The sequence below is a fragment of the Ipomoea triloba genome, chromosome 11, assembly GCF_003576645.1.
Source record: "Ipomoea triloba cultivar NCNSP0323 chromosome 11, ASM357664v1".
NCBI classification, from domain to species: Eukaryota; Viridiplantae; Streptophyta; class Magnoliopsida; order Solanales; family Convolvulaceae; genus Ipomoea; species Ipomoea triloba.
The window spans coordinates 62,532-83,027 of NC_044926.1; the positions used below are offsets into that span (position 1 = coordinate 62,532).

The window sequence follows — 20,496 nt, forward strand, 5'->3', positions numbered from 1 at the left end:
AAAAAAAAAAAAAAAAAAAAAAAAAAACAGAAGCAAGGGAATGTTAGTGCTTGATTGTAAGCTCCGCCCTAAGATGGAGAATGCCATTGATGAAGTAGGGACTGTCATCTGCCATGAAAGACGTCCATGCTATGCCAAATAAATTCCGATAACCAACTGCCTTTCCCCCAGTGAAGGTGTAATTTCCTTTGTATTTGCTAACAAATTCCTCCGTTGGTTTTGATCTTGCTGCAAACTCATAGTCCACTGCGAATGACACCAACCCCTTTTCCTGCATTCCCAGAAACAGACCAAAACAGTGGAAAGAGTTCTGTTGATCCATGTTGCAATGTGCTGACAGAAAAAACCCTTGCCCTCCCAGGTGAAATGCTTGAGAATATACTCTCCCAGATGGAAATAAATTACTACACTCTTCCCGCTTAAGATCTAAGTACACTACACATTGTTGCCGTGGATGTTCGAACTCAATCACTTTGATAGGCCGGTACTTGTACACACGCTCAACAAAACGGTGACTACCTGAAGAAGAATCATCTGCAGCTTGGATTCGCTGACGATGGGAGGACTCGGCCTTGAAAAATAGAGCCTCTAATACATGTTTGGAAACAAACTCAGGATCAAAATCAATACAAGTTTGAACCTTACGAAGCTTTCGGCAGCTCATCTGAGGAAAACGGATGTAGTGGCCAAGATGAGAACTAAGAATCTCACGTCGCTCTTCCAACTTTGCATAATGGGTCCTTGTCCACTTCAGCACAAGGTCATATACTGCATCCTCAGACGCTACTAGGAGGTCATCACTGGATAGAACTGCTTCAATTCCAGCAAGAGGTAAGTTCATAACCTCCTCTTGATACCTATCAATTTACATCAGCTCTTAAAAGTAGCAATGGAAATAATAAAATGTTATTGCTAAAACAGAGGTAAATAAATAAATAAATAAAAGATAACTGGAAATGAATTTTTAAAAAATCTCATGATTCATGCACATACACCCACACACACATCCAAAAAAAACTCAAAGCAAGCATTAGAAAGGAGGTGGTAAGTAATGAAACTTACTTGGAGACATCTTTGTAATTGGCAGCAAGGAATTGTTTTGCTGCATCTGTTAACGGCTTAACTGCCTCGGCCATCAGGACACTTGAAGGAAGCTCTAAATAAACCAAAGCAGACTCTGGAGTCATTGTCAAATTACATAATTGGCGGCTGCAATATCTCATGCACGAAGCAACCTCAAATTTGTCAGCAGCCATGAGCACATCCAACAAAGCAGGTGCTGTAGCTGTAGTCAATGTATTGCTATACATGAAATTTAGGAGCTCCATAAGGGCAGCTTCCTCTGTCCAAAGGAATAACAATAGGAAAATGATTGCATGCTAAAAGGTTAGAAATCTATACCGTAATCAAACAATCATTAACAATAACCATTTGACCCATTAGAACCCAAAATCCAAGATAAGAGAAAGTTTCAGTTGTCAGTGCACTGCATATCAGAGACCACAAGAAAAGGGAATTCCATGATCAAGTTACTATATGCTAGAACATACCAGAAGCATGAATTTGTAAGGTTACTTGTCTCTGCTCCGACTCCCGCATCCCATTTGAGAAAAGCTACACGAGTTTTAAGACAACAGAAGCTCATAAATTAATCTCTACTGCATTCCAGTCTATGTATACAAATCATTACAGTTCTCCTACTTGATTATTTATTGATTTAAGTTTTTAAAACTTCTATGGGTACCTGAGTAAGCTAGCAATTTACAAACTAAAAGTCATTTTACCTTATAGAAGAATGGACTTTTTGCTGCCAAAATGGGAGAGCTGATATGTAATGTTTTCACTTTTATAACCTTAGAAGAAGAAGAATCTATATTCCAATTTGAATCCTCACTGTTAGCAGCTTCATCTCCTATGGAGCACAACAGGAAATCATATATAGCTGGATAATCAGTGGCATATACATAGTAAATTAGAATGTGACTGGCAGCATGACAATGTTTCATATAACCCAGCCACATGATAAAGCACTAAAACAAGAACAACTAATATACAACAGAAATAAGATACTGTCACAATTGCTGCCTCCATTTCATAATCACTTTGTTTGCAAGCTCAGAAATTGCATTCTTGCTATTCTAAAGCCTAGTTGATTAACAATAATCTTTAGAATAAGTTGGAACTTTTATCAGTTTATATAATACTAACATTTTTTTTTCTTTTATTATAGACAATGCACAGACATTCACTGTACAAACTACAAAGTACCAGATTGTGCTTCTTCAATCATAGCCACCACTGCCTCATCTTGGTTTCCATTATCAGCATCTTCGGTGTCAATCTGGTTGCAGTTAACAATTTGCTCCTCTGGGTATGTAGAAATGTCCAGAGCTGAAAATGAGTGGCACGTGTCTGGTTATCACCAGAAAACCCATAGCAGCATAAGAGAGAGCAATAGGAACAGCATGTCAAGCAAGGAATTATGCATATGAAATGAATAATTAGCTTTGATGTGCGATGAGGTATATACCACAAATGAAGAATCTATAAGAAAAATGAGCAGAAGCTGTATGTTACACGGCTTCAAGCAAGCTAAGAAACTCTAAAAGCATAGAAAATGGATTTAGCAAATACTGTTTTATACGTAAACATGATGGCATAATACGAAGTGGGCTCAGTCTCTGTGCACTGAGATGAAAGCTGGAATTGGGAATCCGTAGCAGCTCAATTAGCTTATTCACGGGTAAGAGTTACACAGGAAACAAAAATATGTAGAGGCGCAAACAGAAACCAGTGGGAGACAAACCATTTTCCTTAAAGTCACCTCCGCGTTGCTTGCGATGACGAGTCCAATCGGCGAGGGTCTGCGATGCATCAGAATCTGAGCAGGCATCGGAGGAGTCGGCAACGACCTCGATCCGGAGGAGGCGGTCGGAGAAATTGCTATCGTTGAAGGCGAATCCAAAATCCGGGTGCGGAGCTGACGTGGGAGAGTAATCCGGGTCCATCACCGCCGTTCTCGGGTCGAATAGGTCCAAAATCTGGTCCTTCATAGTACAGTCCCTCTCGCAAAAACCCTAGCCTTTGCTGCTTCTACTGAGTGTGAGTACTGCTGGGTAGTACCAAAATTTCCTCACCTGCCCGCTTAATTAAATGGAGAAAATTGAGCAGAAATTGAAGACGACTTGAACAAACACACAGTACGCTAACGTTAAAGTTCATTTATCAAATTTCAAAAATGAACTCCCTCGTAGTCATTTAGGTCCGGTTTCAACACTTGAAAGTTCAAACACGTTTTGTTTACTTTACTTTTGTGAATTGACCGTCCAATTGCGAATTGGAGCCTTGGATTAGACTTTAGAGGTCATGGCAAATCCTTGTTTAATATAAGGATTCCCTTATCATATTATCATGTCTCACTTAAACGATATTATCTAATTAGGTTGGCACAAAATTTTTCTTTTGACAATGATCACAGTCACTCATAAATGAGTTTATGAGCTTCCTCTAACTGAAATTTCTATTTGTTTATAATATATGTTACCTTACTCAATGATGTGTAATATATGTTTTATTTTGTAGTTTGACCATCACTTGGAAGCATTGTTATGTTTCTTCCTCAAGTATTATATATTATGAAACAGCCTTAGTATCAATCAATCAAGCATGAATATGTCCAATTGCTCCCATAACTGTACTAGACTACTAGTACTACAAACCATAAATGATAGATGGGCTACGTAGAAAATGGAATAGCGCTTGACATTCTTACCGCATACCTAAGTGATGGGTAAATACTCCCAAGAACTATTGTAGAAGTACAATATGTATAGTCCGTGTATTATTATATCCCTAAAAAATCGGGTGTCCCTTAGAAATTGTTAAGGAGCAAGTGACCTTTGGGAAATATTATATTCCTGAAGGGTCAGGTCTTATTCCTATATAAAGGACATGACCTTCCACTGTAATGGCATTCTGAATCCTTTGATCCCTTGCCTCTCGGCCCTCTCTCTTGTTCACTATGGAGTTCTTAGTTCTTCTCCAGGGAGGAATCCATGGCTTTCCTTCCCAAGCATACACACTCCATACACTATATCATACACAATCAAACAACACACGTGGTGTAAATCTGTACCCCGTTTACATTTACACCATTACTAACTAAGAATGAATTGGCAATTTGGCATGGCCATCAATCAGGCCTTGCTTCCCCCTCTGTATATTAATTAATTGGTTACAGTAAAGGGGCCGGCCATAGCCCATAGGAATTCGCATAAATGGAAAATGACGACAACGCACGCCGTAGAAACACAACACCATGTCCAATATTTTTTCTTTAATTAAATAAAAAATACACACATACGCCAAAAACAGGATTGATCATTCAATTCAATTGAATAGTAGTATATAATATAATAATAATGATAGAAACAACATAATAAATAAATAAATTTATGTCGACCCAACGTGCAGTTATCTGAGTGGCCTGCTCAAACTCAATTCAATCCTTAAAAAACACAAATACAATAATCCACTTCTCTCACCTAACAAAAACATAGAGGTAATTCCATTTTTGGTCCTAGATTTATAGGTGGCATTCTATTTTTAGTCTTTTTTTAAAAAAACATCCACTTTTGGTCCTAGTATTATTGTGGCATGACCATTTTTGGTCCTTCATCAAGAAAATCATTGAAATGCCGTTAAATACAATGACATTTTGATCCTTTTTATACAAAGTAGGTTGACCCGCTATATTTTTTATGTTTATTTTTTGAAACAAAATCAAAATTGAAGACTGAAATGCTCTTGTTTTAGACGAAATTTAAACTGTTTTCTTGAAGAATGACCAAAAATGGTCATGCCACAATAATACTAGGACCAAAAGTTGATGTTTTTTAAAAAAGGGACTAAAAGTGAAATGCCACATATAAATCTAAGACCAAAAATGGAATTAACTCTAAAAACATACATACCACCTTACAGGCTAATGGCTTGTTTGGTTGGATGTAGTTTGAGGGGAATTGCAATTCATTGAATTACAATTCAGTGAATTTCCAAACTACATTGTTTGATTGGAGGGAATTGCAATTCCCTCAAAATGATGAATTGCAATTCGGTGGAGAGGAGGGGCAATTTATTGGTGTAAAGACAATTTTGCCCCTTCTCCCATACCCTTTGTTTTTTTTAAAAAAAAAAATTTGAAAGAATTATTATTATTTTTTTAAAAATAATAATAATAATAATTATTATTATTATTATTACTACTACTACTATTACTACAACATAAGGGCATTTTAGTCATTTTGTAGTTTCTTACATTTCAATTCCCTGTACTCCTATTTCTACATACCAAACTAGGGCTGTTAACGAACCGAACATAAACGAACGGAGGTTGTTCGTGTTCGTTTGTTAAGGATTTTGAAGTGTTCGTGTTCGTTTGTTAAGGTTTTTGAAAATCCTGTTCGTGTTCGTTTGTTAAGCGTTCGTTAGTGTTCGTTAACGTTAACGAACATGTTCACGAACGTTAACGAACATGTTCGCGAACATGTTCATTAACGTTGACAAACATGTTCACAAACATATTCATTTACGTTCATAAACACGTTCGTGAGCACTTAATAATCAGACACCCGCACATGTTCATTAACACAATTTGTTCGTGAACAAGAAATAATCTACGTTCACGAACAATAATCAAACAAACAACACAACTACAAAACTAATACAAACAAAACTAATACAATTTGTTTGTAAACATGTATGCGAACATTATTAAACGAACACTTAACGAGGTTGTTTGCGAACACTACTAAACGAACACAAACGAGCTTGTTCACGAACACTACTAAACGAACACAAACGAGCTTGTTCGCGAACACTTAGCAAACGAGCTTACCACTGTTCAAACTATGTTCGTTTATTAACCGAGCTCTAAATTTTGTTTGTTAATGTTTGTTTACCTTAATAAATGAACATAAACGAACGCTTACCGAGCTCGAACACGAGTAGTTTGTCGAAAGCTCTGTTCGCTAACACCCCTATACCAAACACTGTAATTTCAATTCCTACTTTATTCATTGAATTGCAATTCCACCGAATTACAATTCTTTTCCCCCCTAATTCCCCCTCCCAACCAAACGCCCAGTAAGTGTGAGTGTGACTGACTGATAAGTTCCATCAACTATCCAATGGGAACTGAATTCAACCCCCACCCCATGGCAATTGCCAATAACTCAAGTTGCAGTCCCCACCCATCCCAAAGTGCTACTATTCAAGATTAGGGGGGTGGTCCCTCCCTACTCTGCTGCTTGCTGAATCAAACACCCCTCCCTCCCTCCCTCCAAAAACCAATCAATCATGTTTTGCCCAATTCCAGTGGGCAGATGCAGAGGATGTTGTAACAACACAACCTCATGTGGCTCCTCATCATCTCTCAGTTTTGAGAGAGATAACACATTTCTATAGCTTGTCCTTTTCAACACATACCCAGAATTTGAAAGAGACATACACCTTAACTCAATTTCATATTTTTCCAGATCACATGTCCCCCACACAACCTCCACATTCAAACCTCCTATGCTAACTTACTAACATACTACCATAATCCATATCACATCAATAATAATAATAATAATCAGATTCCCATTTTCATAAATAGACAGTCATCCCCCCTGGTACAGACCACATATGTAAACCTTTCCAAAACTCCTTGGATAAAAATATAAAAAAAAGGGCAACAAGGAGGGTAACAGATTGCAAAATCAAAGACATTAGGAAACACCTCAGGGCTCAGTCCATCACATCATCAAGTAAGGGCATGACTTCAAGCCTTGGTTCAAAGCAGAAGCCAGTAAAGAGCTGAAGAGGAAACCTCTTCGACACAGGGCATTTCACTGACCACCTCCAATGTTTCTGGTTCACATCGAAAACAAGAAGAGCTGGGGCTCCGTAACTCTGGATATATAGCAGCTCATCACTGCCACTGCTAGCAAAAACATCATCAAACTCACCAAAGCCTTGGAAGTACTTGTGTGGCATACGTGCAATCTCTTGCCACTCCTTCCCATTCAGAGCCCATATCCCAATCCCTTTTATAATATCAGGCCGGTCTGGTTTCCCAATCCCTCCCACCATTATTAACCTCTCCTTGAGGTTCATCAAGCGACCACAAGTAAGGGAACATGGCACTGGAATGAAACTCCTCATTAGTAAACCATGGGTTGATCTGCTCATGAGATTATAAGTGACTAAGCCATGACGATTGTATGGAGGACCACCTCCAGTAGAGTAGATCAAGAAGTACAAAACACCATCACATATTACGCTCTCATCCCCGCCTCTCCACCCTTCTAACGTCTCCGTGAATGGGGTTACCCACATCATTGTTTCTGAGTCATATATGTGGATGGAGAGATCCCACTGAAAGAAGTTCCCTGGAACTTGTTTAGACTTGACAATTGTGACACTGTAAGTCACAGTGTGTCTGCGAGGTTTCCTCTCAACTGAGATTGCCAATGCGCTGTAGTCAGAAAACTTAAGACCTGGAGGCTCCTCAAGCTTCTTGGAGCATTTGGTTATAGGGTTGCAAACACAGAGCTGGCTTCTACTATCGTTGTCCATAAAGCAAACTAATCCACAAGATGAAGCAATGAAGCAATTGGAGGTTTCAATACATGGGAGTTCAAAATTGTACCACTTTCTAAGGATGGAATCATAGGCATAACCAATTGGCTCATCTGAGCTTGTGAACATAAAATACCAAGGTTTTTGTGGTGGGATCTGTGAGAAATTCCATAGAAATCGCTTTGAATTCACTATCTCATGCCATCTTTTACAGACACAACCTGCCCTAAAAATGCTGGCAATGGGCAGGCAGGCAAGAATCCGTTCCAACAGATCATCAGGCAATATTAAATCAACAAGAACTGGGGTAATGGCTCTATTGCTTTCATCATTAAGTTCTGAGGATGAATCAAACTCAATAGTATCTCTTGCAATGTCATCAAAGCAATGACTGACCCATGATGTTTCTCCTTCCATAATGAAAAAGATGAACAAAATCCTATACACAAGAAAAGTAATGGGGAAACAAAAAAGCCTTTGCATCAACCACTGATATATTTTATTAAAAAAAAAAGAAGAAGAAGAAGAAGAAAGTAAGATCCATTGGATTAAATAAGCTATCTTATAATCATGAGATAAGCCAGCTGATCAAATCCAGAGATAGTAATGGCAGTATTGTTAGTTCCATTAAAACAATTAGAAAATGTAAACCTTAAATGATATGTAATGGCAGTATTGTTACAACTTTGCTAAATTTAAAGGAAAAAAAAAAAAAGGAAGTTCTTGGTGCCATTGGAATATAAGCCCAACAGGAGTCCTTACAATAGGAATACAGAGATAGTGCACATCAGTTCAGCCATAACCAAAGCACAACCCCCACAGACATTTTGATGCTATATAACTAGTTCCTTAACAGCACATATGTTCTGAATGCTACCAAGAATTAAACATCTTCAAACTCAAAAAGAGAGCTGAAATCTTCAATTAAATGTGTAGAAAGGTTAATGCCATTAAAAAAGGTCTGTGACCATATTTACAGACTCAATTGCAGAATTGTGCCTGACTCCCCCCACCCACCTCACCCCAAAAAAAAGTCCCATTTCTGGATTCCAAGCATAGCAGAAACAAAAGAGCAAAAAAGAAAAACGCAAACTGCTTGCTTCTGACCATATATATTATAAATGCATCTAAAGAGCTATCATATGATGTGATAAACAAAATAGCAGCAATTGTTTTAGCAAAATTTGCACTCTATCTCGCTCGTATTGATTAATCTAAAAAGCCCACCACTTTCGCAGCTAAAATAGATCATATACTGCACTCCATCGAAAGTATATAGATCAGTAAAACTCATATGATTGCCTATTAATCAACTAAAAGGAATTGTCAGGCAAGCAGATCTTGAAATTACCAAAAAACCATATTAGAAAGAAAGCACGACACAAAAAAAGAGCAACAAATCATCCATGGCGGAATCAAATAAAAATCGTACCTTTACTGCTCAACCAATTCCCAAGACTTCCAGTCTCTCCAGACTGGTGAAATTATTATGAGAGAAATTTGAAGGGCTAGTGGTTTATCCAAAATACAAGATGGGTATTACATATCAATCATCAAAAGATGGCGAATGTGCATAATTGGTGAAAGTATAGATTTATGTATGAAGATATAGAAGAAGCCAAGAGGTAGGGGTCCCCGAGTAGGAAGGGTGTTCTGGGCTTGTCTTCTTAGGTGATTTCTGTAGCTAAAATGACAGGCGGAGGAATGAAACAGAGGCGGCTTTGTTAGATAGGGCTGGGGGAGAGGAGCTGAGGAGGCCACTGTCAACAAGGAACTTGATGGACAATGGATATTAATGTCATTGTGAGAGCTCTACCCTTCTTTTCTTTTCTAATTTGCTTAAATATTTCCAAATACTTGTTTTTCTCTATATAATTAGAAATTAGAAATAAAAAGTAAAAGCAAAATAAATGTAATGAACCTTGGTGAAGCAAAATATTATAGATTTATAAAAATAACTCTATCCAAACGTTGTGTAGAAGTAGAACTAACACATGAAGATTTTGAAGGAAGTTGAGCAGAGTTAGCATTCAGTTGTCAAGGTTCGAGTAGTTATTTTGGATTTGATTTGCACCCTCACTTGTGGGTGGGAGAGCACCTGTATAATATACAATTGAATATACTTCTAAAATTAAAGACTCTTGTATAGTAGTTCAAATCCCTTTGTTTTTCTGATGTGGGACAAAGGCTACATTTAAGCCACCTCATTTTCCAACTCAAATATGTATCTATTCTCAAAAGCACAAAGAATTAATATCGTCTCCATTGAGGTGAGGACTCACCTCCTTCTATATGAAAGTGCATTCGGGTGCCACTAGACCACAATGTCTTTTTTCTCTTTTCAGTATATCTAAATAAGGTGTGCTTTTGCCAAAGACCTTGTGATCTAGTGACACCCGATTACACCCCACATGAGAGGGGTGAGTTCGAGCCTCAGTGGAGGCTTTGTGCTTCATTTACTTGAGAAAGTAATTATGAACAGATACAACACTGTAACATAGTCAATAGTACTCAAAAAATAAAATAATAATAAGGTGTGCTTTCAAAAAAAAAAAAAAAAAAAAAAAAGAGGTGTTAATAGGTACATATGAGAAAAAATATATGAGTCTTGAGTTTTTTTTTTTTAAATAAAATTAATTATATGTATTCATTACGGGTCAATAATTGATCTCTTACTTATGATTTGTTATTAATTATTATGATACCATCAAAATAAATCATTTCAATGATATTAGAGCAACTCACAAAGTGTTAATGGTATCAAAGCCACTTATTACAAAGTCATTAATCAAAATATTTAGTATTATATTAGATTTACAACAGGAAACAATGCTTCATAACCTAACATTTATTGTGTTGGTAATAGTTGAACATAAACAAATTTATACGGAGTAATAATTACAACTAAGACTAAAACTGCTAAATTAAGGCTTTTGGTTGTCACATTGTGAAATTATATTAGTATTTATAATTATTATATGTTTGTAATTATTATTATTCTATTATTATTATTGGTGCATTATAATAGCTCCAAAAGCCAAATCATATCTTTAACAAAGTATTTTAATTATGTTTCAATCTTTCATTTGACAGTCTAGAATTGATGTCCACTTTATTCCTTGCCTTTAATTACTTTACATGCATGCAGATTGCAGATGCTATGTAAACATAAATCAACTAATTAATATGCTTGCATGAATGAATAAAATGCATCCAACCAATCAGATTCACTAGGATTAATCCCTAGCTTCAACGGGGTATATATAAAAAGTACAAGGTTTATGATTTAAATTTGCAATTATATATATATATATATATATATATATATATATATATATATATATANTATATATATATATATATATATATATATATATATATATATATATATAATTGCAAATTTAAATCATAAACCTTGTACTTTTTATATATACCCCGTTGAAGCTAGGGATTAATCCTAGTGAATCTGATTGGTTGGATGCATTTTATTCATTCATGCAAGCATATTAATTAGTTGATTTATGTTTACATAGCATCTGCAATCTGCATGCATGTAAAGTAATTAAAGGCAAGGAATAAAGTGGACATCAATTCTAGACTGTCAAATGAAAGATTGAAACATAATTAAAATACTTTGTTAAAGATATGATTTGGCTTTTGGAGCTATTATAATGCACCAATAATAATAATAGAATAATAATAATTACAAACATATAATAATTATAAATACTAATATAATTTCACAATGTGACAACCAAAAGCCTTAATTTAGCAGTTTTAGTCTTAGTTGTAATTATTACTCCGTATAAATTTGTTTATGTTCAACTATTACCAACACAATAAATGTTAGGTTATGAAGCATTGTTTCCTGTTGTAAATCTAATATAATACTAAATATTTTGATTAATGACTTTGTAATAAGTGGCTTTGATACCATTAACACTTTGTGAGTTGCTCTAATATCATTGAAATGATTTATTTTGATGGTATCATATATGATACCATCAAAATAAATCATTTCAATGATATTAGAGCAACTCACAAAGTGTTAATGGAAAAAAAAAAAAAAAAAAAAAAAGAAGAGGTGTTAATAGGTACATATGAGAAAAAATATATGAGTCTTGAGTTTTTTTTTTTTAAATAAAATTAATTATATGTATTCATTACGGGTCAATAATTGATCTCTTACTTATGATTTGTTATTAATTATTATGATACCATCAAAATAAATCATTTCAATGATATTAGAGCAACTCACAAAGTGTTAATGGTATCAAAGCCACTTATTACAAAGTCATTAATCAAAATATTTAGTATTATATTAGATTTACAACAGGAAACAATGCTTCATAACCTAACATTTATTGTGTTGGTAATAGTTGAACATAAACAAATTTATACGGAGTAATAATTACAACTAAGACTAAAACTGCTAAATTAAGGCTTTTGGTTGTCACATTGTGAAATTATATTAGTATTTATAATTATTATATGTTTGTAATTATTATTATTCTATTATTATTATTGGTGCATTATAATAGCTCCAAAAGCCAAATCATATCTTTAACAAAGTATTTTAATTATGTTTCAATCTTTCATTTGACAGTCTAGAATTGATGTCCACTTTATTCCTTGCCTTTAATTACTTTACATGCATGCAGATTGCAGATGCTATGTAAACATAAATCAACTAATTAATATGCTTGCATGAATGAATAAAATGCATCCAACCAATCAGATTCACTAGGATTAATCCCTAGCTTCAACGGGGTATATATAAAAAGTACAAGGTTTATGATTTAAATTTGCAATTATATATATATATATATATATATATATATATATATATATATATATAATTTTAATTAATTAACAATTATGACTAGGAAAATTAAAATAAAAGCTAAGCAAGGCATGAAATAGAAAATGCATGTTACAACGTGCCTTTTGTTGTGGTAGCCTGAAAAAGCATATCATGCATGCACTTGTGATGTGAGTATATCATGCATGCATCAAGGGATTGCTTTGTTTTTTTTTTTTTTTTTTTTTTTTTTGGTTAGATCACACATTTTTTCAGTTAGGGTACACAAGACTCTTACATATTGAAACTATAGTAAAACATCAATCAAATGATGACAAAACACTCCCTCATAAATTTTAAGGTAAATGCATCTAAAAACTCGATCCAACACAAAATCTCTGGTTAATTAAGCTGATTGTTGTTTGAACATGCAATATTTTGTTTATTTTATTGTTTTCATTTGGTAATTAATTAAATACAATGAGAGGGTGAGAATTGAATTGAAGATATAAAATATATATTTATAATGGAAATGGAATGGAGCTGGAGGGGTATTGGATCCATGGAAGTGGCATTGACTTTGGGTGGAAAAAGAAACAAAAAAGGGTGTACGTGTTAGTTGCATTGTAAGCAAGCAAAGGAAAAGGAGTGAAAAGCACACAATTGAAGCAAGGTGATTAGTGGGGAGGCCACTATAGTATAGTAATAGTATACAAATGTAAAGTTGGTAACCCCTCTTGCCAGCCAACTTTTTTTTTTTTTTGGGTGCATATTGGCCGACTCCTCCTGACTCAGTTCTCACTTTGTGCTGCCTGCCTGCATGTGCTAGCTACCACCTGCCATGCCCTCCTATACTCAAGCACAATAATACTATTAATATTATTATTTCCCATTCTTTCTTTGGTGTAATTATCGTTAACATACTTTACATTAAAATCTTAAATGACAGTCATAAATTACATATATTATGTCATCATAAATATAATTTAATTTATACAGACTCAAAATCGTAGCACATACACAATTTAATATGACTGACATGTAGTGCAGTGTAAATACAATTGTATATATATTATATAAGTGGTGGTTGGAAGTGTAGGTGTGCAAGTAAGGGCAGGTATAAGCAAAGTAGAGTAGTGATTATTATTAAGCATAGGATGTATATATGTGTGATTGAGACGGATGAGAGTATTTGGTGGTTGTGATATGCGGGGTCTTTCCCAGATATGGTTGCTTCATCACTATATACTAATAATCTCCGATCCATCTTTATTAATTTGTTTGCTTTGGCATGCCGGCCTGGCCTGCCTAGCCGCCTTCTCCATTTTGTGTTGATTTGATGGGTGGCCTGCCCTGCCCGGGGATTTTAATTTATTGCCCACTCAAATCACTTCACCTTTCTCAGTAGCTGACTAGCTGTGCTTAATTATTATGCATTAAACGCAGCGCTAATCCTTAATTTTTCAATATAATGCAACTATATAAGCTAGAATTTAAGGCAATAGAGAGCTTAAACAAAGAAAAGTATGTAGTTCAACTCCATCTCACTTGGTTGTAAAGTTTAGCAATTTGGTTACTCGGGCCATTGGGCTATGGCAAATTTGCAGTAAAATTGGGCCGATATAGAGTGGGCTGCTCATTGCTTCTTCTCAAGAGAGTCGGCCCACTCCGCAATCCGCATCATGTTCTGATCCAACGGACAGAAACTGAATCTTCTCTGCATCATTAGTCCACACAGCAAGCCTCCTCCCCCACCGTCTGATCCAAGCTCTTTCTTTCCCGCATCTGTCGCTGAGGAGCAACTGCTGGAGGAATTGGAAGATGATGACGATAAAGAAGAATTGGTTGAGTCTCCATTGGATGATCTATGGCTGCTTCGCTTGGATCCGATGTCGCTCAGGCGTCGGTTACGGCGGAGGAGGTTTTCTTTCTTCCCCATCAAGTCGCGGAAAGAAGTTGCCGGCACTCCGTTCATCATTGCACGATCCAACTTGGTAGCTTTGTAGACAGCGGCTCCGATGTTGAGGACGCCGTGGAATCTTCCAGAAGGGCGTTGTATCTGGGCGGCTATGAAGGCCGGAGTTCCGGCGGATGCCTGGACTGCAGTGGGGCAGCTGCTGAGTAGGAAACGGACGGATCCGACGAGAATATCCTTAATGCAGGCGACGGCGTAGAACTCGAAGGTGACGCCGGAGGTTTCACTTGAGATGAAGTCGGGTGAGATTCGGAAGAGGAACTTGTCGTTCCAGGTGGGGTTTTCTCCGCCAAATCGGTCCACGCTTGTTCTGAGCTTGGCGGAGGAGTCCACCCAGGCGAGAGCGTATGTTTGCATTCGGCGCAGGTTAGCGCTTGGCGCCTTCAGACCTTGAGCAGAGATCAAGTGAATCTCCAGAATGTGAGTCTCCTCCTCCATCCTCATCTCGATCTCTCTTTCTTTCACTCTGTGTGTATGTGTGCGAAATTCACAGCTTTATACGCATTTCCAACTCCATTAAATTGCCTCTCTGATACAAGAAATTAAAGGAACCATTTCTAACTACTAATTGTATTTATATATATAAAAAAAAAAGTACGTAGAAATTCATCAAGAAACGGAAGATGCATGAGACCTTTCTGACTTCTGAGGGATCGGAGGAGGCGAGCGAAGAAAGTGAAATGTGGAAGCGCTGCGCTCTTTGGTCTGCAATAAGCGGGGAATACGGAAGAGTAGCACAAGAAAGAAAGAAAGGCCTAAAGTAGCGCAGCCTTTAAACCGTTGAGCGCAGTCGTTAAATTCGTTATTCCGTTAATATTTCATGACAAGCTTTAACTGTGAATGCGATCTTAAATACGTCATAATATATTCAACTCTGATTAATGGCAAAACATTTTTATTTATTTTTATTTATAATTATATTAATTAATTAATGTATTCAAAAAAATTTAATTAATTATTCACCCCTAGCTTAACAATTTCTAAATGTTTGAATTTAAATTTTAAGGCAAAAACGTGTGTGAGACCGTCTCACCATGAGACGGGTCGGGTCAAGGTGCAAATGTAACACTTATATGTGTTATGTCATACTTATATGTTCAAATGTAATTTTAATCAGAAATAAAATTTTTGTTACTTATTAGGGTAAATGTAATACTTTTAAGTTAAAATACAATACTTTTATTTAAAAGTATTATATTTTTCTCAAAATATTATATTTGCCCTTATAAGTGAGAGTCACTTGTCAACATTACTTATTATGAAAAATGTATTACTTTTTCTCTTATAAGTAACAAAAATTGTATTTTTGATTAGTGTTATGTTTGAGCATATAAGTGTGAGATTTGCACATATAAGTATGACATTTACATGGTACTTTGACCCGACCCGACCCGTCTCACGAATAAGGATTCGTGAAACGGTCTCACACAAGTGTGACCCAAATTTTAATAAGAAATAGGCTATATTTCTACTTTTATAAGTTTTGAGTTTCCATGGAAAAATTTAAGACATGTTGCGTATATCATAAAATTTCAAGAAAAAAAAAGGAATTGGACATGGCAGGCAGAACACTGTGTTTAGCAGAAACTTCACAAATCGCACCTCATTAATTTGTACTAGTATTTTTTTAAAAAGGATTATTTATTTAATTAACACAAGGACTGCATACAGTCATACAGAAAAGACTGAAACTATTCTGCACAACTACATGCTCCAAGAAAAAAACAACAACAACAACAACACACCAGATTTCTCTCTTTACATAACTTGGGACACATCATTTTTCACTTGTGCTGCTCTACATTTTCGCATCTTCAGTTTCTTTCTCCTGGACAATTTCCTCTCAAGTTGCTTCACTCTTCCAGAGAGAGCAGATATAGTTGTCAGTTGCTCTTTTCCGGATTCAATCATTTTCTCCAAACACTTCCTTAGCTTTTCATTTTCCTCAATTAGTTTTCTGCCACTATCTTCACTTTGAATGGAAATCTGGCTGCCAGTAGGCGACATTGGCTGCTCATTTGCTTCGGAACACATTGACCAATCAGTATTTTCAACTTCACCAATTGCATTGACAGTTTCTTTGCCATCTCTGCTGCCTGATTCTGCAACATTCTCCTCCTGGAGCTTTCGATCATCCACTTCCAATTCTCTAGGCTTCAAATCAATACTTTCAGGGTCTTTGTCAACTTCACCCTTAGTTTTCTGCACTGGCACTTCAACTAGTTCCTCTGCCTCGTTTACTTTTGTGGTGGTCCCATCACTCTCCATTATCACTTCTTGTTGCTGTGTTGAAGATAATTCATCTGTCTCTCCTTTGACGAGACTCCCATGATGTTCCTCAATTCTACCATTATCATTAAGCTCGACTAACTCCGCAACCTCATTCAGGACTCCCTCATCTTCAACTTGTGCTTCGACAGTGATTCCATAGGGTTTAGGTGCAGCACTTTGACAACTGTTACCATCCTGCACCTCTTTTTCCTCACATCCCATATTTGAATTGATAGGGAGTAATTGCTCTGCCATATCTATACTTTCTTTTATCAAGGGTTCTGTTTCAAGGCCTCTGCTTGCTTCATCTTGTGGCATCTTGGTATTCCCTGTAGTTGCTGTCTGTGCAGACGCTAGAGATTCGGATTCTTCATCAAGCGCACCAGGTGGTGTTTGTGTCACCTGCTGCTCTACACAACTGGTAATGATCTCTTGTGAGAATTCTGTATTAACCTCTGCCACTTCCTTCACATCATGGTCCATTTGTTTGGGCAAATTGTGCTCTTCTTGGGATAAATCTACCAGATCCTTGACATGCCCATCCATCTCTTTAGATGTAGTACCCATCTCCTCCACATCACAGTAAGTCAGCTCTTCTGTTTGACTATGTGGAGATGAAACACACTGTTCATGCTCCGATATCTCTTCTTTCACTTCCAATTCCTTGGATGTTGGTTGACTCTCACCAAAAATCTCATCAATCTGTTCATTTTCCCCGCCTTGCCCATTCACCACCATACTTTGTGAATTTTCCACTGGCAGAGGGCGTTCTTCACATTGCTCCATTATGTTGGTGTCATGATGATTTTGCGCGACTGTAACATTCCCATGTTGATGTACCCTCATAGTATCCTCAGTATGTTTAGCTGTTAAAGGCTGTTCAGTTACTACCTGTGGGCTACTATCAGGAATAGAATCCAGCTTCTCCTGCAGACCAACAAGCTCTCTAGCCACTGATTTCCGAATGTCCCTGACAGTTGGGTGCAAACCCTACACAAGATATCAGAGACAATTCAGTAACTGTCTCATGAACATGCAATAAACACTTAATTCACCATAACAAACTAATGAAGAGGAAATAGTGACTGTAGCAATTCTAAAAACTCAGCATTTCAAAATCATTGGAAGGATTAAACCTATTACTGTTAAAAAATCAAACAATTGAATGATTCTAAAAATCTTCAAACAGGCATGAAAGGTTCAATTTGCAGTAGAAAACCAAAAAAATGTAACAGTTCATTGTGCACTCAGTTTTTATACCTGAATTGTATCAAGCTTCAGCAGAAGGCTCATTATTGTCTCTGAAATCACATTTTTCTGCTTGTTATCAACCAGCTTGTCTGGAGAATGCTCCAAAGCCTGAATCTGACCTCTTATCTCAGCAACTTTTTCTCCCACACTGGCTATTTGCTTTAATTTCTTCAGAGGCTCCCATTTACGCACCTCATAAGCACGATATGCAGACTGGATCACTGCAGCTGCCTCATCTTCTGACAATTGTTTTTTTATCTGACCTTCTGTGTTATCACATTGTATACTTTCCCCTGGACATTTCTTTTCTGGCTCAAAAGGAGATTCAACTCCACCATTCCCTATTTGGTTATCACTTGGTCTTGTAGAATTAGTGCAACCAACATTCAAATCTTTCTGTTCATCCCCTTGGGTTGTCCCTTCAGTTACCTTTGTTGTTTTTGTCCTGCACTTACTTTCCTCCACCTCGCTAGCCCTGTCTGGAAGTCCGCATTTTCTTTCACTGATCTCCCCATTCAATGAGACGGGAGGTTTGTCCTTTGGCATATCCTGTGATTTCCCTTTGCCACCTGGAGGACTAGGAGATCTTGAACTGCCTTTTTTCCTTGGCAAGGGATCAACCCTTAGACAAACAGGAGCTAGCTTAGATGGCTTTTTGGGAGAAGATAATTTTTTAACACCATTTTCTTCTGAAGACCCCTTCTTCATGTCATTCTCTTCCAATTGCTTTACTGGAATGATCTTCTTTACATTATTTCCAGTAACCTCATTTTGCATAGAGTTGTTGTTCTTATCATCTTCATCCTTGTGCATGGACTCAATGTGGGAAGCCAATTTCTGATCAGGAGGATTTTGACCAAAATCACTCTCTTGCCTTTCCACCTTTCCAGTATTTTCTGGTTGGTAAGGCATCCAGATTATTGGAAATGGAAAGGACATGCTATTATCATCTTGTTTCTGTACACTGTTTGTTTGCAAGTCTTCCCCTTTCTTAATTCCTTCAGACCTCTTCATGTTCAAAGGTGGCCAACCATTCCTCAAAATTTTTGGTTGTTCAGATGATTCCAAATCATGAGAGGGCTTGGCCTGATAAGCTTCCTTCCGTTCCTCATGTTCTGATTTGTAAGGTTTTGTGTGCTCTCTCCTCATGTCACCACCATATGGAAGCCAAACAACTGGATAAGGATGATTCGGGATAGGAGCCATGGTGGCCTCATCAGCATTTTTCCTATCAATGTCCTCCTCATCATGTTCCACAATTTTCACACTCTTCTTGTCACTCTGCTTACAAGAATGGTTTGGGCAGACACAGCAATGATGATGTTCTGTGGTGGGCAAATTCTTTTCGAATTCATAACGTGGCTGATCTGTTGAAAAATATGGCGGAGGAGGTGCATAATGAACAGGATAAAATCCTGGATAGGCAGAATAAGTGCCATGACAATGATGAGGTGCAGCAGCATAAGGATAAGGAGGTCTGAAAGCACAGCAGCTTGGTTGAGGTTGATAATAGCAGCCATGGAATTCTGGATATGCATAGCCGCCTTGATTGCCACCAAACTGAAACGGCCAAAATTCACAAGGCACCATGGATGTAGCTGGGTCCACTTTCAAATGAGGCCTGCCAATTTGACCGCTTGGACAATAATATGGGACAGACATCATTTGATTCCTATGGTATGGGTATGAATATGAATCCATCCACCTTTTCACACAATAGTATGATTGTCCTTCAGATGTCAAGCAAATCAGAAATCAACTGTCAAGAAAAAAGGAAACTTGGTTAGTACTGTATGTAGTTGTTTAAGAGAGACAAACATTCAGGGCATTGGGCAAAAGGATATATTATTAAAGAGGCATATATGTAGTAAATAAACACTCAACTTCAAAAATATAGCAGTGAAAATAATATTCCACAATCCACTAATAAGTTGAGCTCTAATCCAATTTCCTGGATGTCAGTCAGGAGCTTTATACAAGATCACCAAATAATTAGCTGAATATTACTTCTCCATTTTATTATTATACAAATCTTTCTAAAAAATTTAAAATTAACTTTGCTGGTTTGGATTAAAAACCGTTTTTAGTCACCAAATGCAAATACTAAAATCACCATCTGAATCTTAAGCAACACCTACATTACACAGCAAACATCACAATTATTAAACTCAAATGAAGAACAAATAACTAAAAGATGAACAGAAGAAACAGGTATGAGGTTGGCTAGGATATACTTACAGTGTGTAAAAAGCTAAAAAACAAACACCACCAATCTGTTCCACGAATCCAGATGACTCAGTTGTCAGCTCAAATCGATCCACCAACCAAAAAAAAAAAAAAAGAGAAAAAATCGGAGAGCAGTTGTTTATCTGATCAGTACCTTTGATTTTTTTTTTTTTTTTCCTGAAATTCCTTTGAGATGCTATTTGTATTATATAGGGTGGCGGGTTAGCTGGGAACGCTTTCTACGGGTTTCGAGACGTTTCGCGGGTTCCAACTGTCTGTCTAGATATTTGGTGAACTCGGTGGGTCCAGTGAAAATGATGATGCGGCGTAACTGGAAACTACGGTTAAA

The 20,496-nt window shown here is 36.8% G+C and overlaps 4 protein-coding genes across 5 annotated transcripts in view; all 4 read right to left on the reverse strand.

The window, feature by feature from the left end:
- Positions 1–3,251, reverse strand: part of LOC115997069 (BTB/POZ domain-containing protein POB1-like) — a 4,686-nt gene extending 1,435 nt beyond the window's left edge. Inside the window, exons 1-6 of one of the 2 annotated variants that reach the window (XM_031236537.1) lie at positions 2,807–3,251; positions 2,269–2,412; positions 1,785–1,942; positions 1,551–1,614; positions 1,063–1,342; positions 28–857 (exon numbers count right to left, since the gene is read on the reverse strand). In XM_031236537.1, the coding sequence (XP_031092397.1) occupies positions 44–857; positions 1,063–1,342; positions 1,551–1,614; positions 1,785–1,942; positions 2,269–2,412; positions 2,807–3,053 (1,707 nt within the window). In that variant the 5' untranslated portion in view covers positions 3,054–3,251 and the 3' untranslated portion in view covers positions 28–43. Of the gene's footprint in view, positions 1–9; positions 858–1,062; positions 1,343–1,550; positions 1,615–1,784; positions 1,943–2,268; positions 2,413–2,806 lie in introns of both variants that reach the window. The other variant, XM_031236536.1, reaches the window with a different exon arrangement.
- Positions 3,252–6,619: 3,368 nt separating this feature from the next.
- Positions 6,620–9,414, reverse strand: LOC115997195 (F-box/kelch-repeat protein At3g61590-like). The gene is made up of 2 exons (XM_031236704.1): positions 9,056–9,414; positions 6,620–8,062 (listed from the first exon to the last, which is right to left on the reverse strand). The coding sequence occupies exon 2, from the start codon at positions 8,038–8,040 to the stop codon at positions 6,790–6,792; it is 1,251 nt and encodes a 416-aa protein (XP_031092564.1). The 5' UTR covers positions 8,041–8,062; positions 9,056–9,414; the 3' UTR covers positions 6,620–6,789.
- Positions 9,415–13,876: 4,462 nt separating this feature from the next.
- LOC115997196 lies at positions 13,877–15,117 on the reverse strand. The gene is made up of 2 exons (XM_031236705.1): positions 15,034–15,117; positions 13,877–14,928 (listed from the first exon to the last, which is right to left on the reverse strand). The coding sequence occupies exon 2, from the start codon at positions 14,841–14,843 to the stop codon at positions 14,061–14,063; it is 783 nt and encodes a 260-aa protein (XP_031092565.1). The 5' UTR covers positions 14,844–14,928; positions 15,034–15,117; the 3' UTR covers positions 13,877–14,060.
- Positions 15,118–15,975: 858 nt separating this feature from the next.
- On the reverse strand, positions 15,976–20,323 carry LOC115997145 (BAG family molecular chaperone regulator 6). The gene is made up of 3 exons (XM_031236652.1): positions 20,160–20,323; positions 17,931–19,680; positions 15,976–17,660 (listed from the first exon to the last, which is right to left on the reverse strand). The coding sequence occupies exons 2-3, from the start codon at positions 19,620–19,622 to the stop codon at positions 16,158–16,160; spliced, it is 3,195 nt and encodes a 1,064-aa protein (XP_031092512.1). The 5' UTR covers positions 19,623–19,680; positions 20,160–20,323; the 3' UTR covers positions 15,976–16,157.
- Positions 20,324–20,496: the final 173 nt, after the last annotated feature.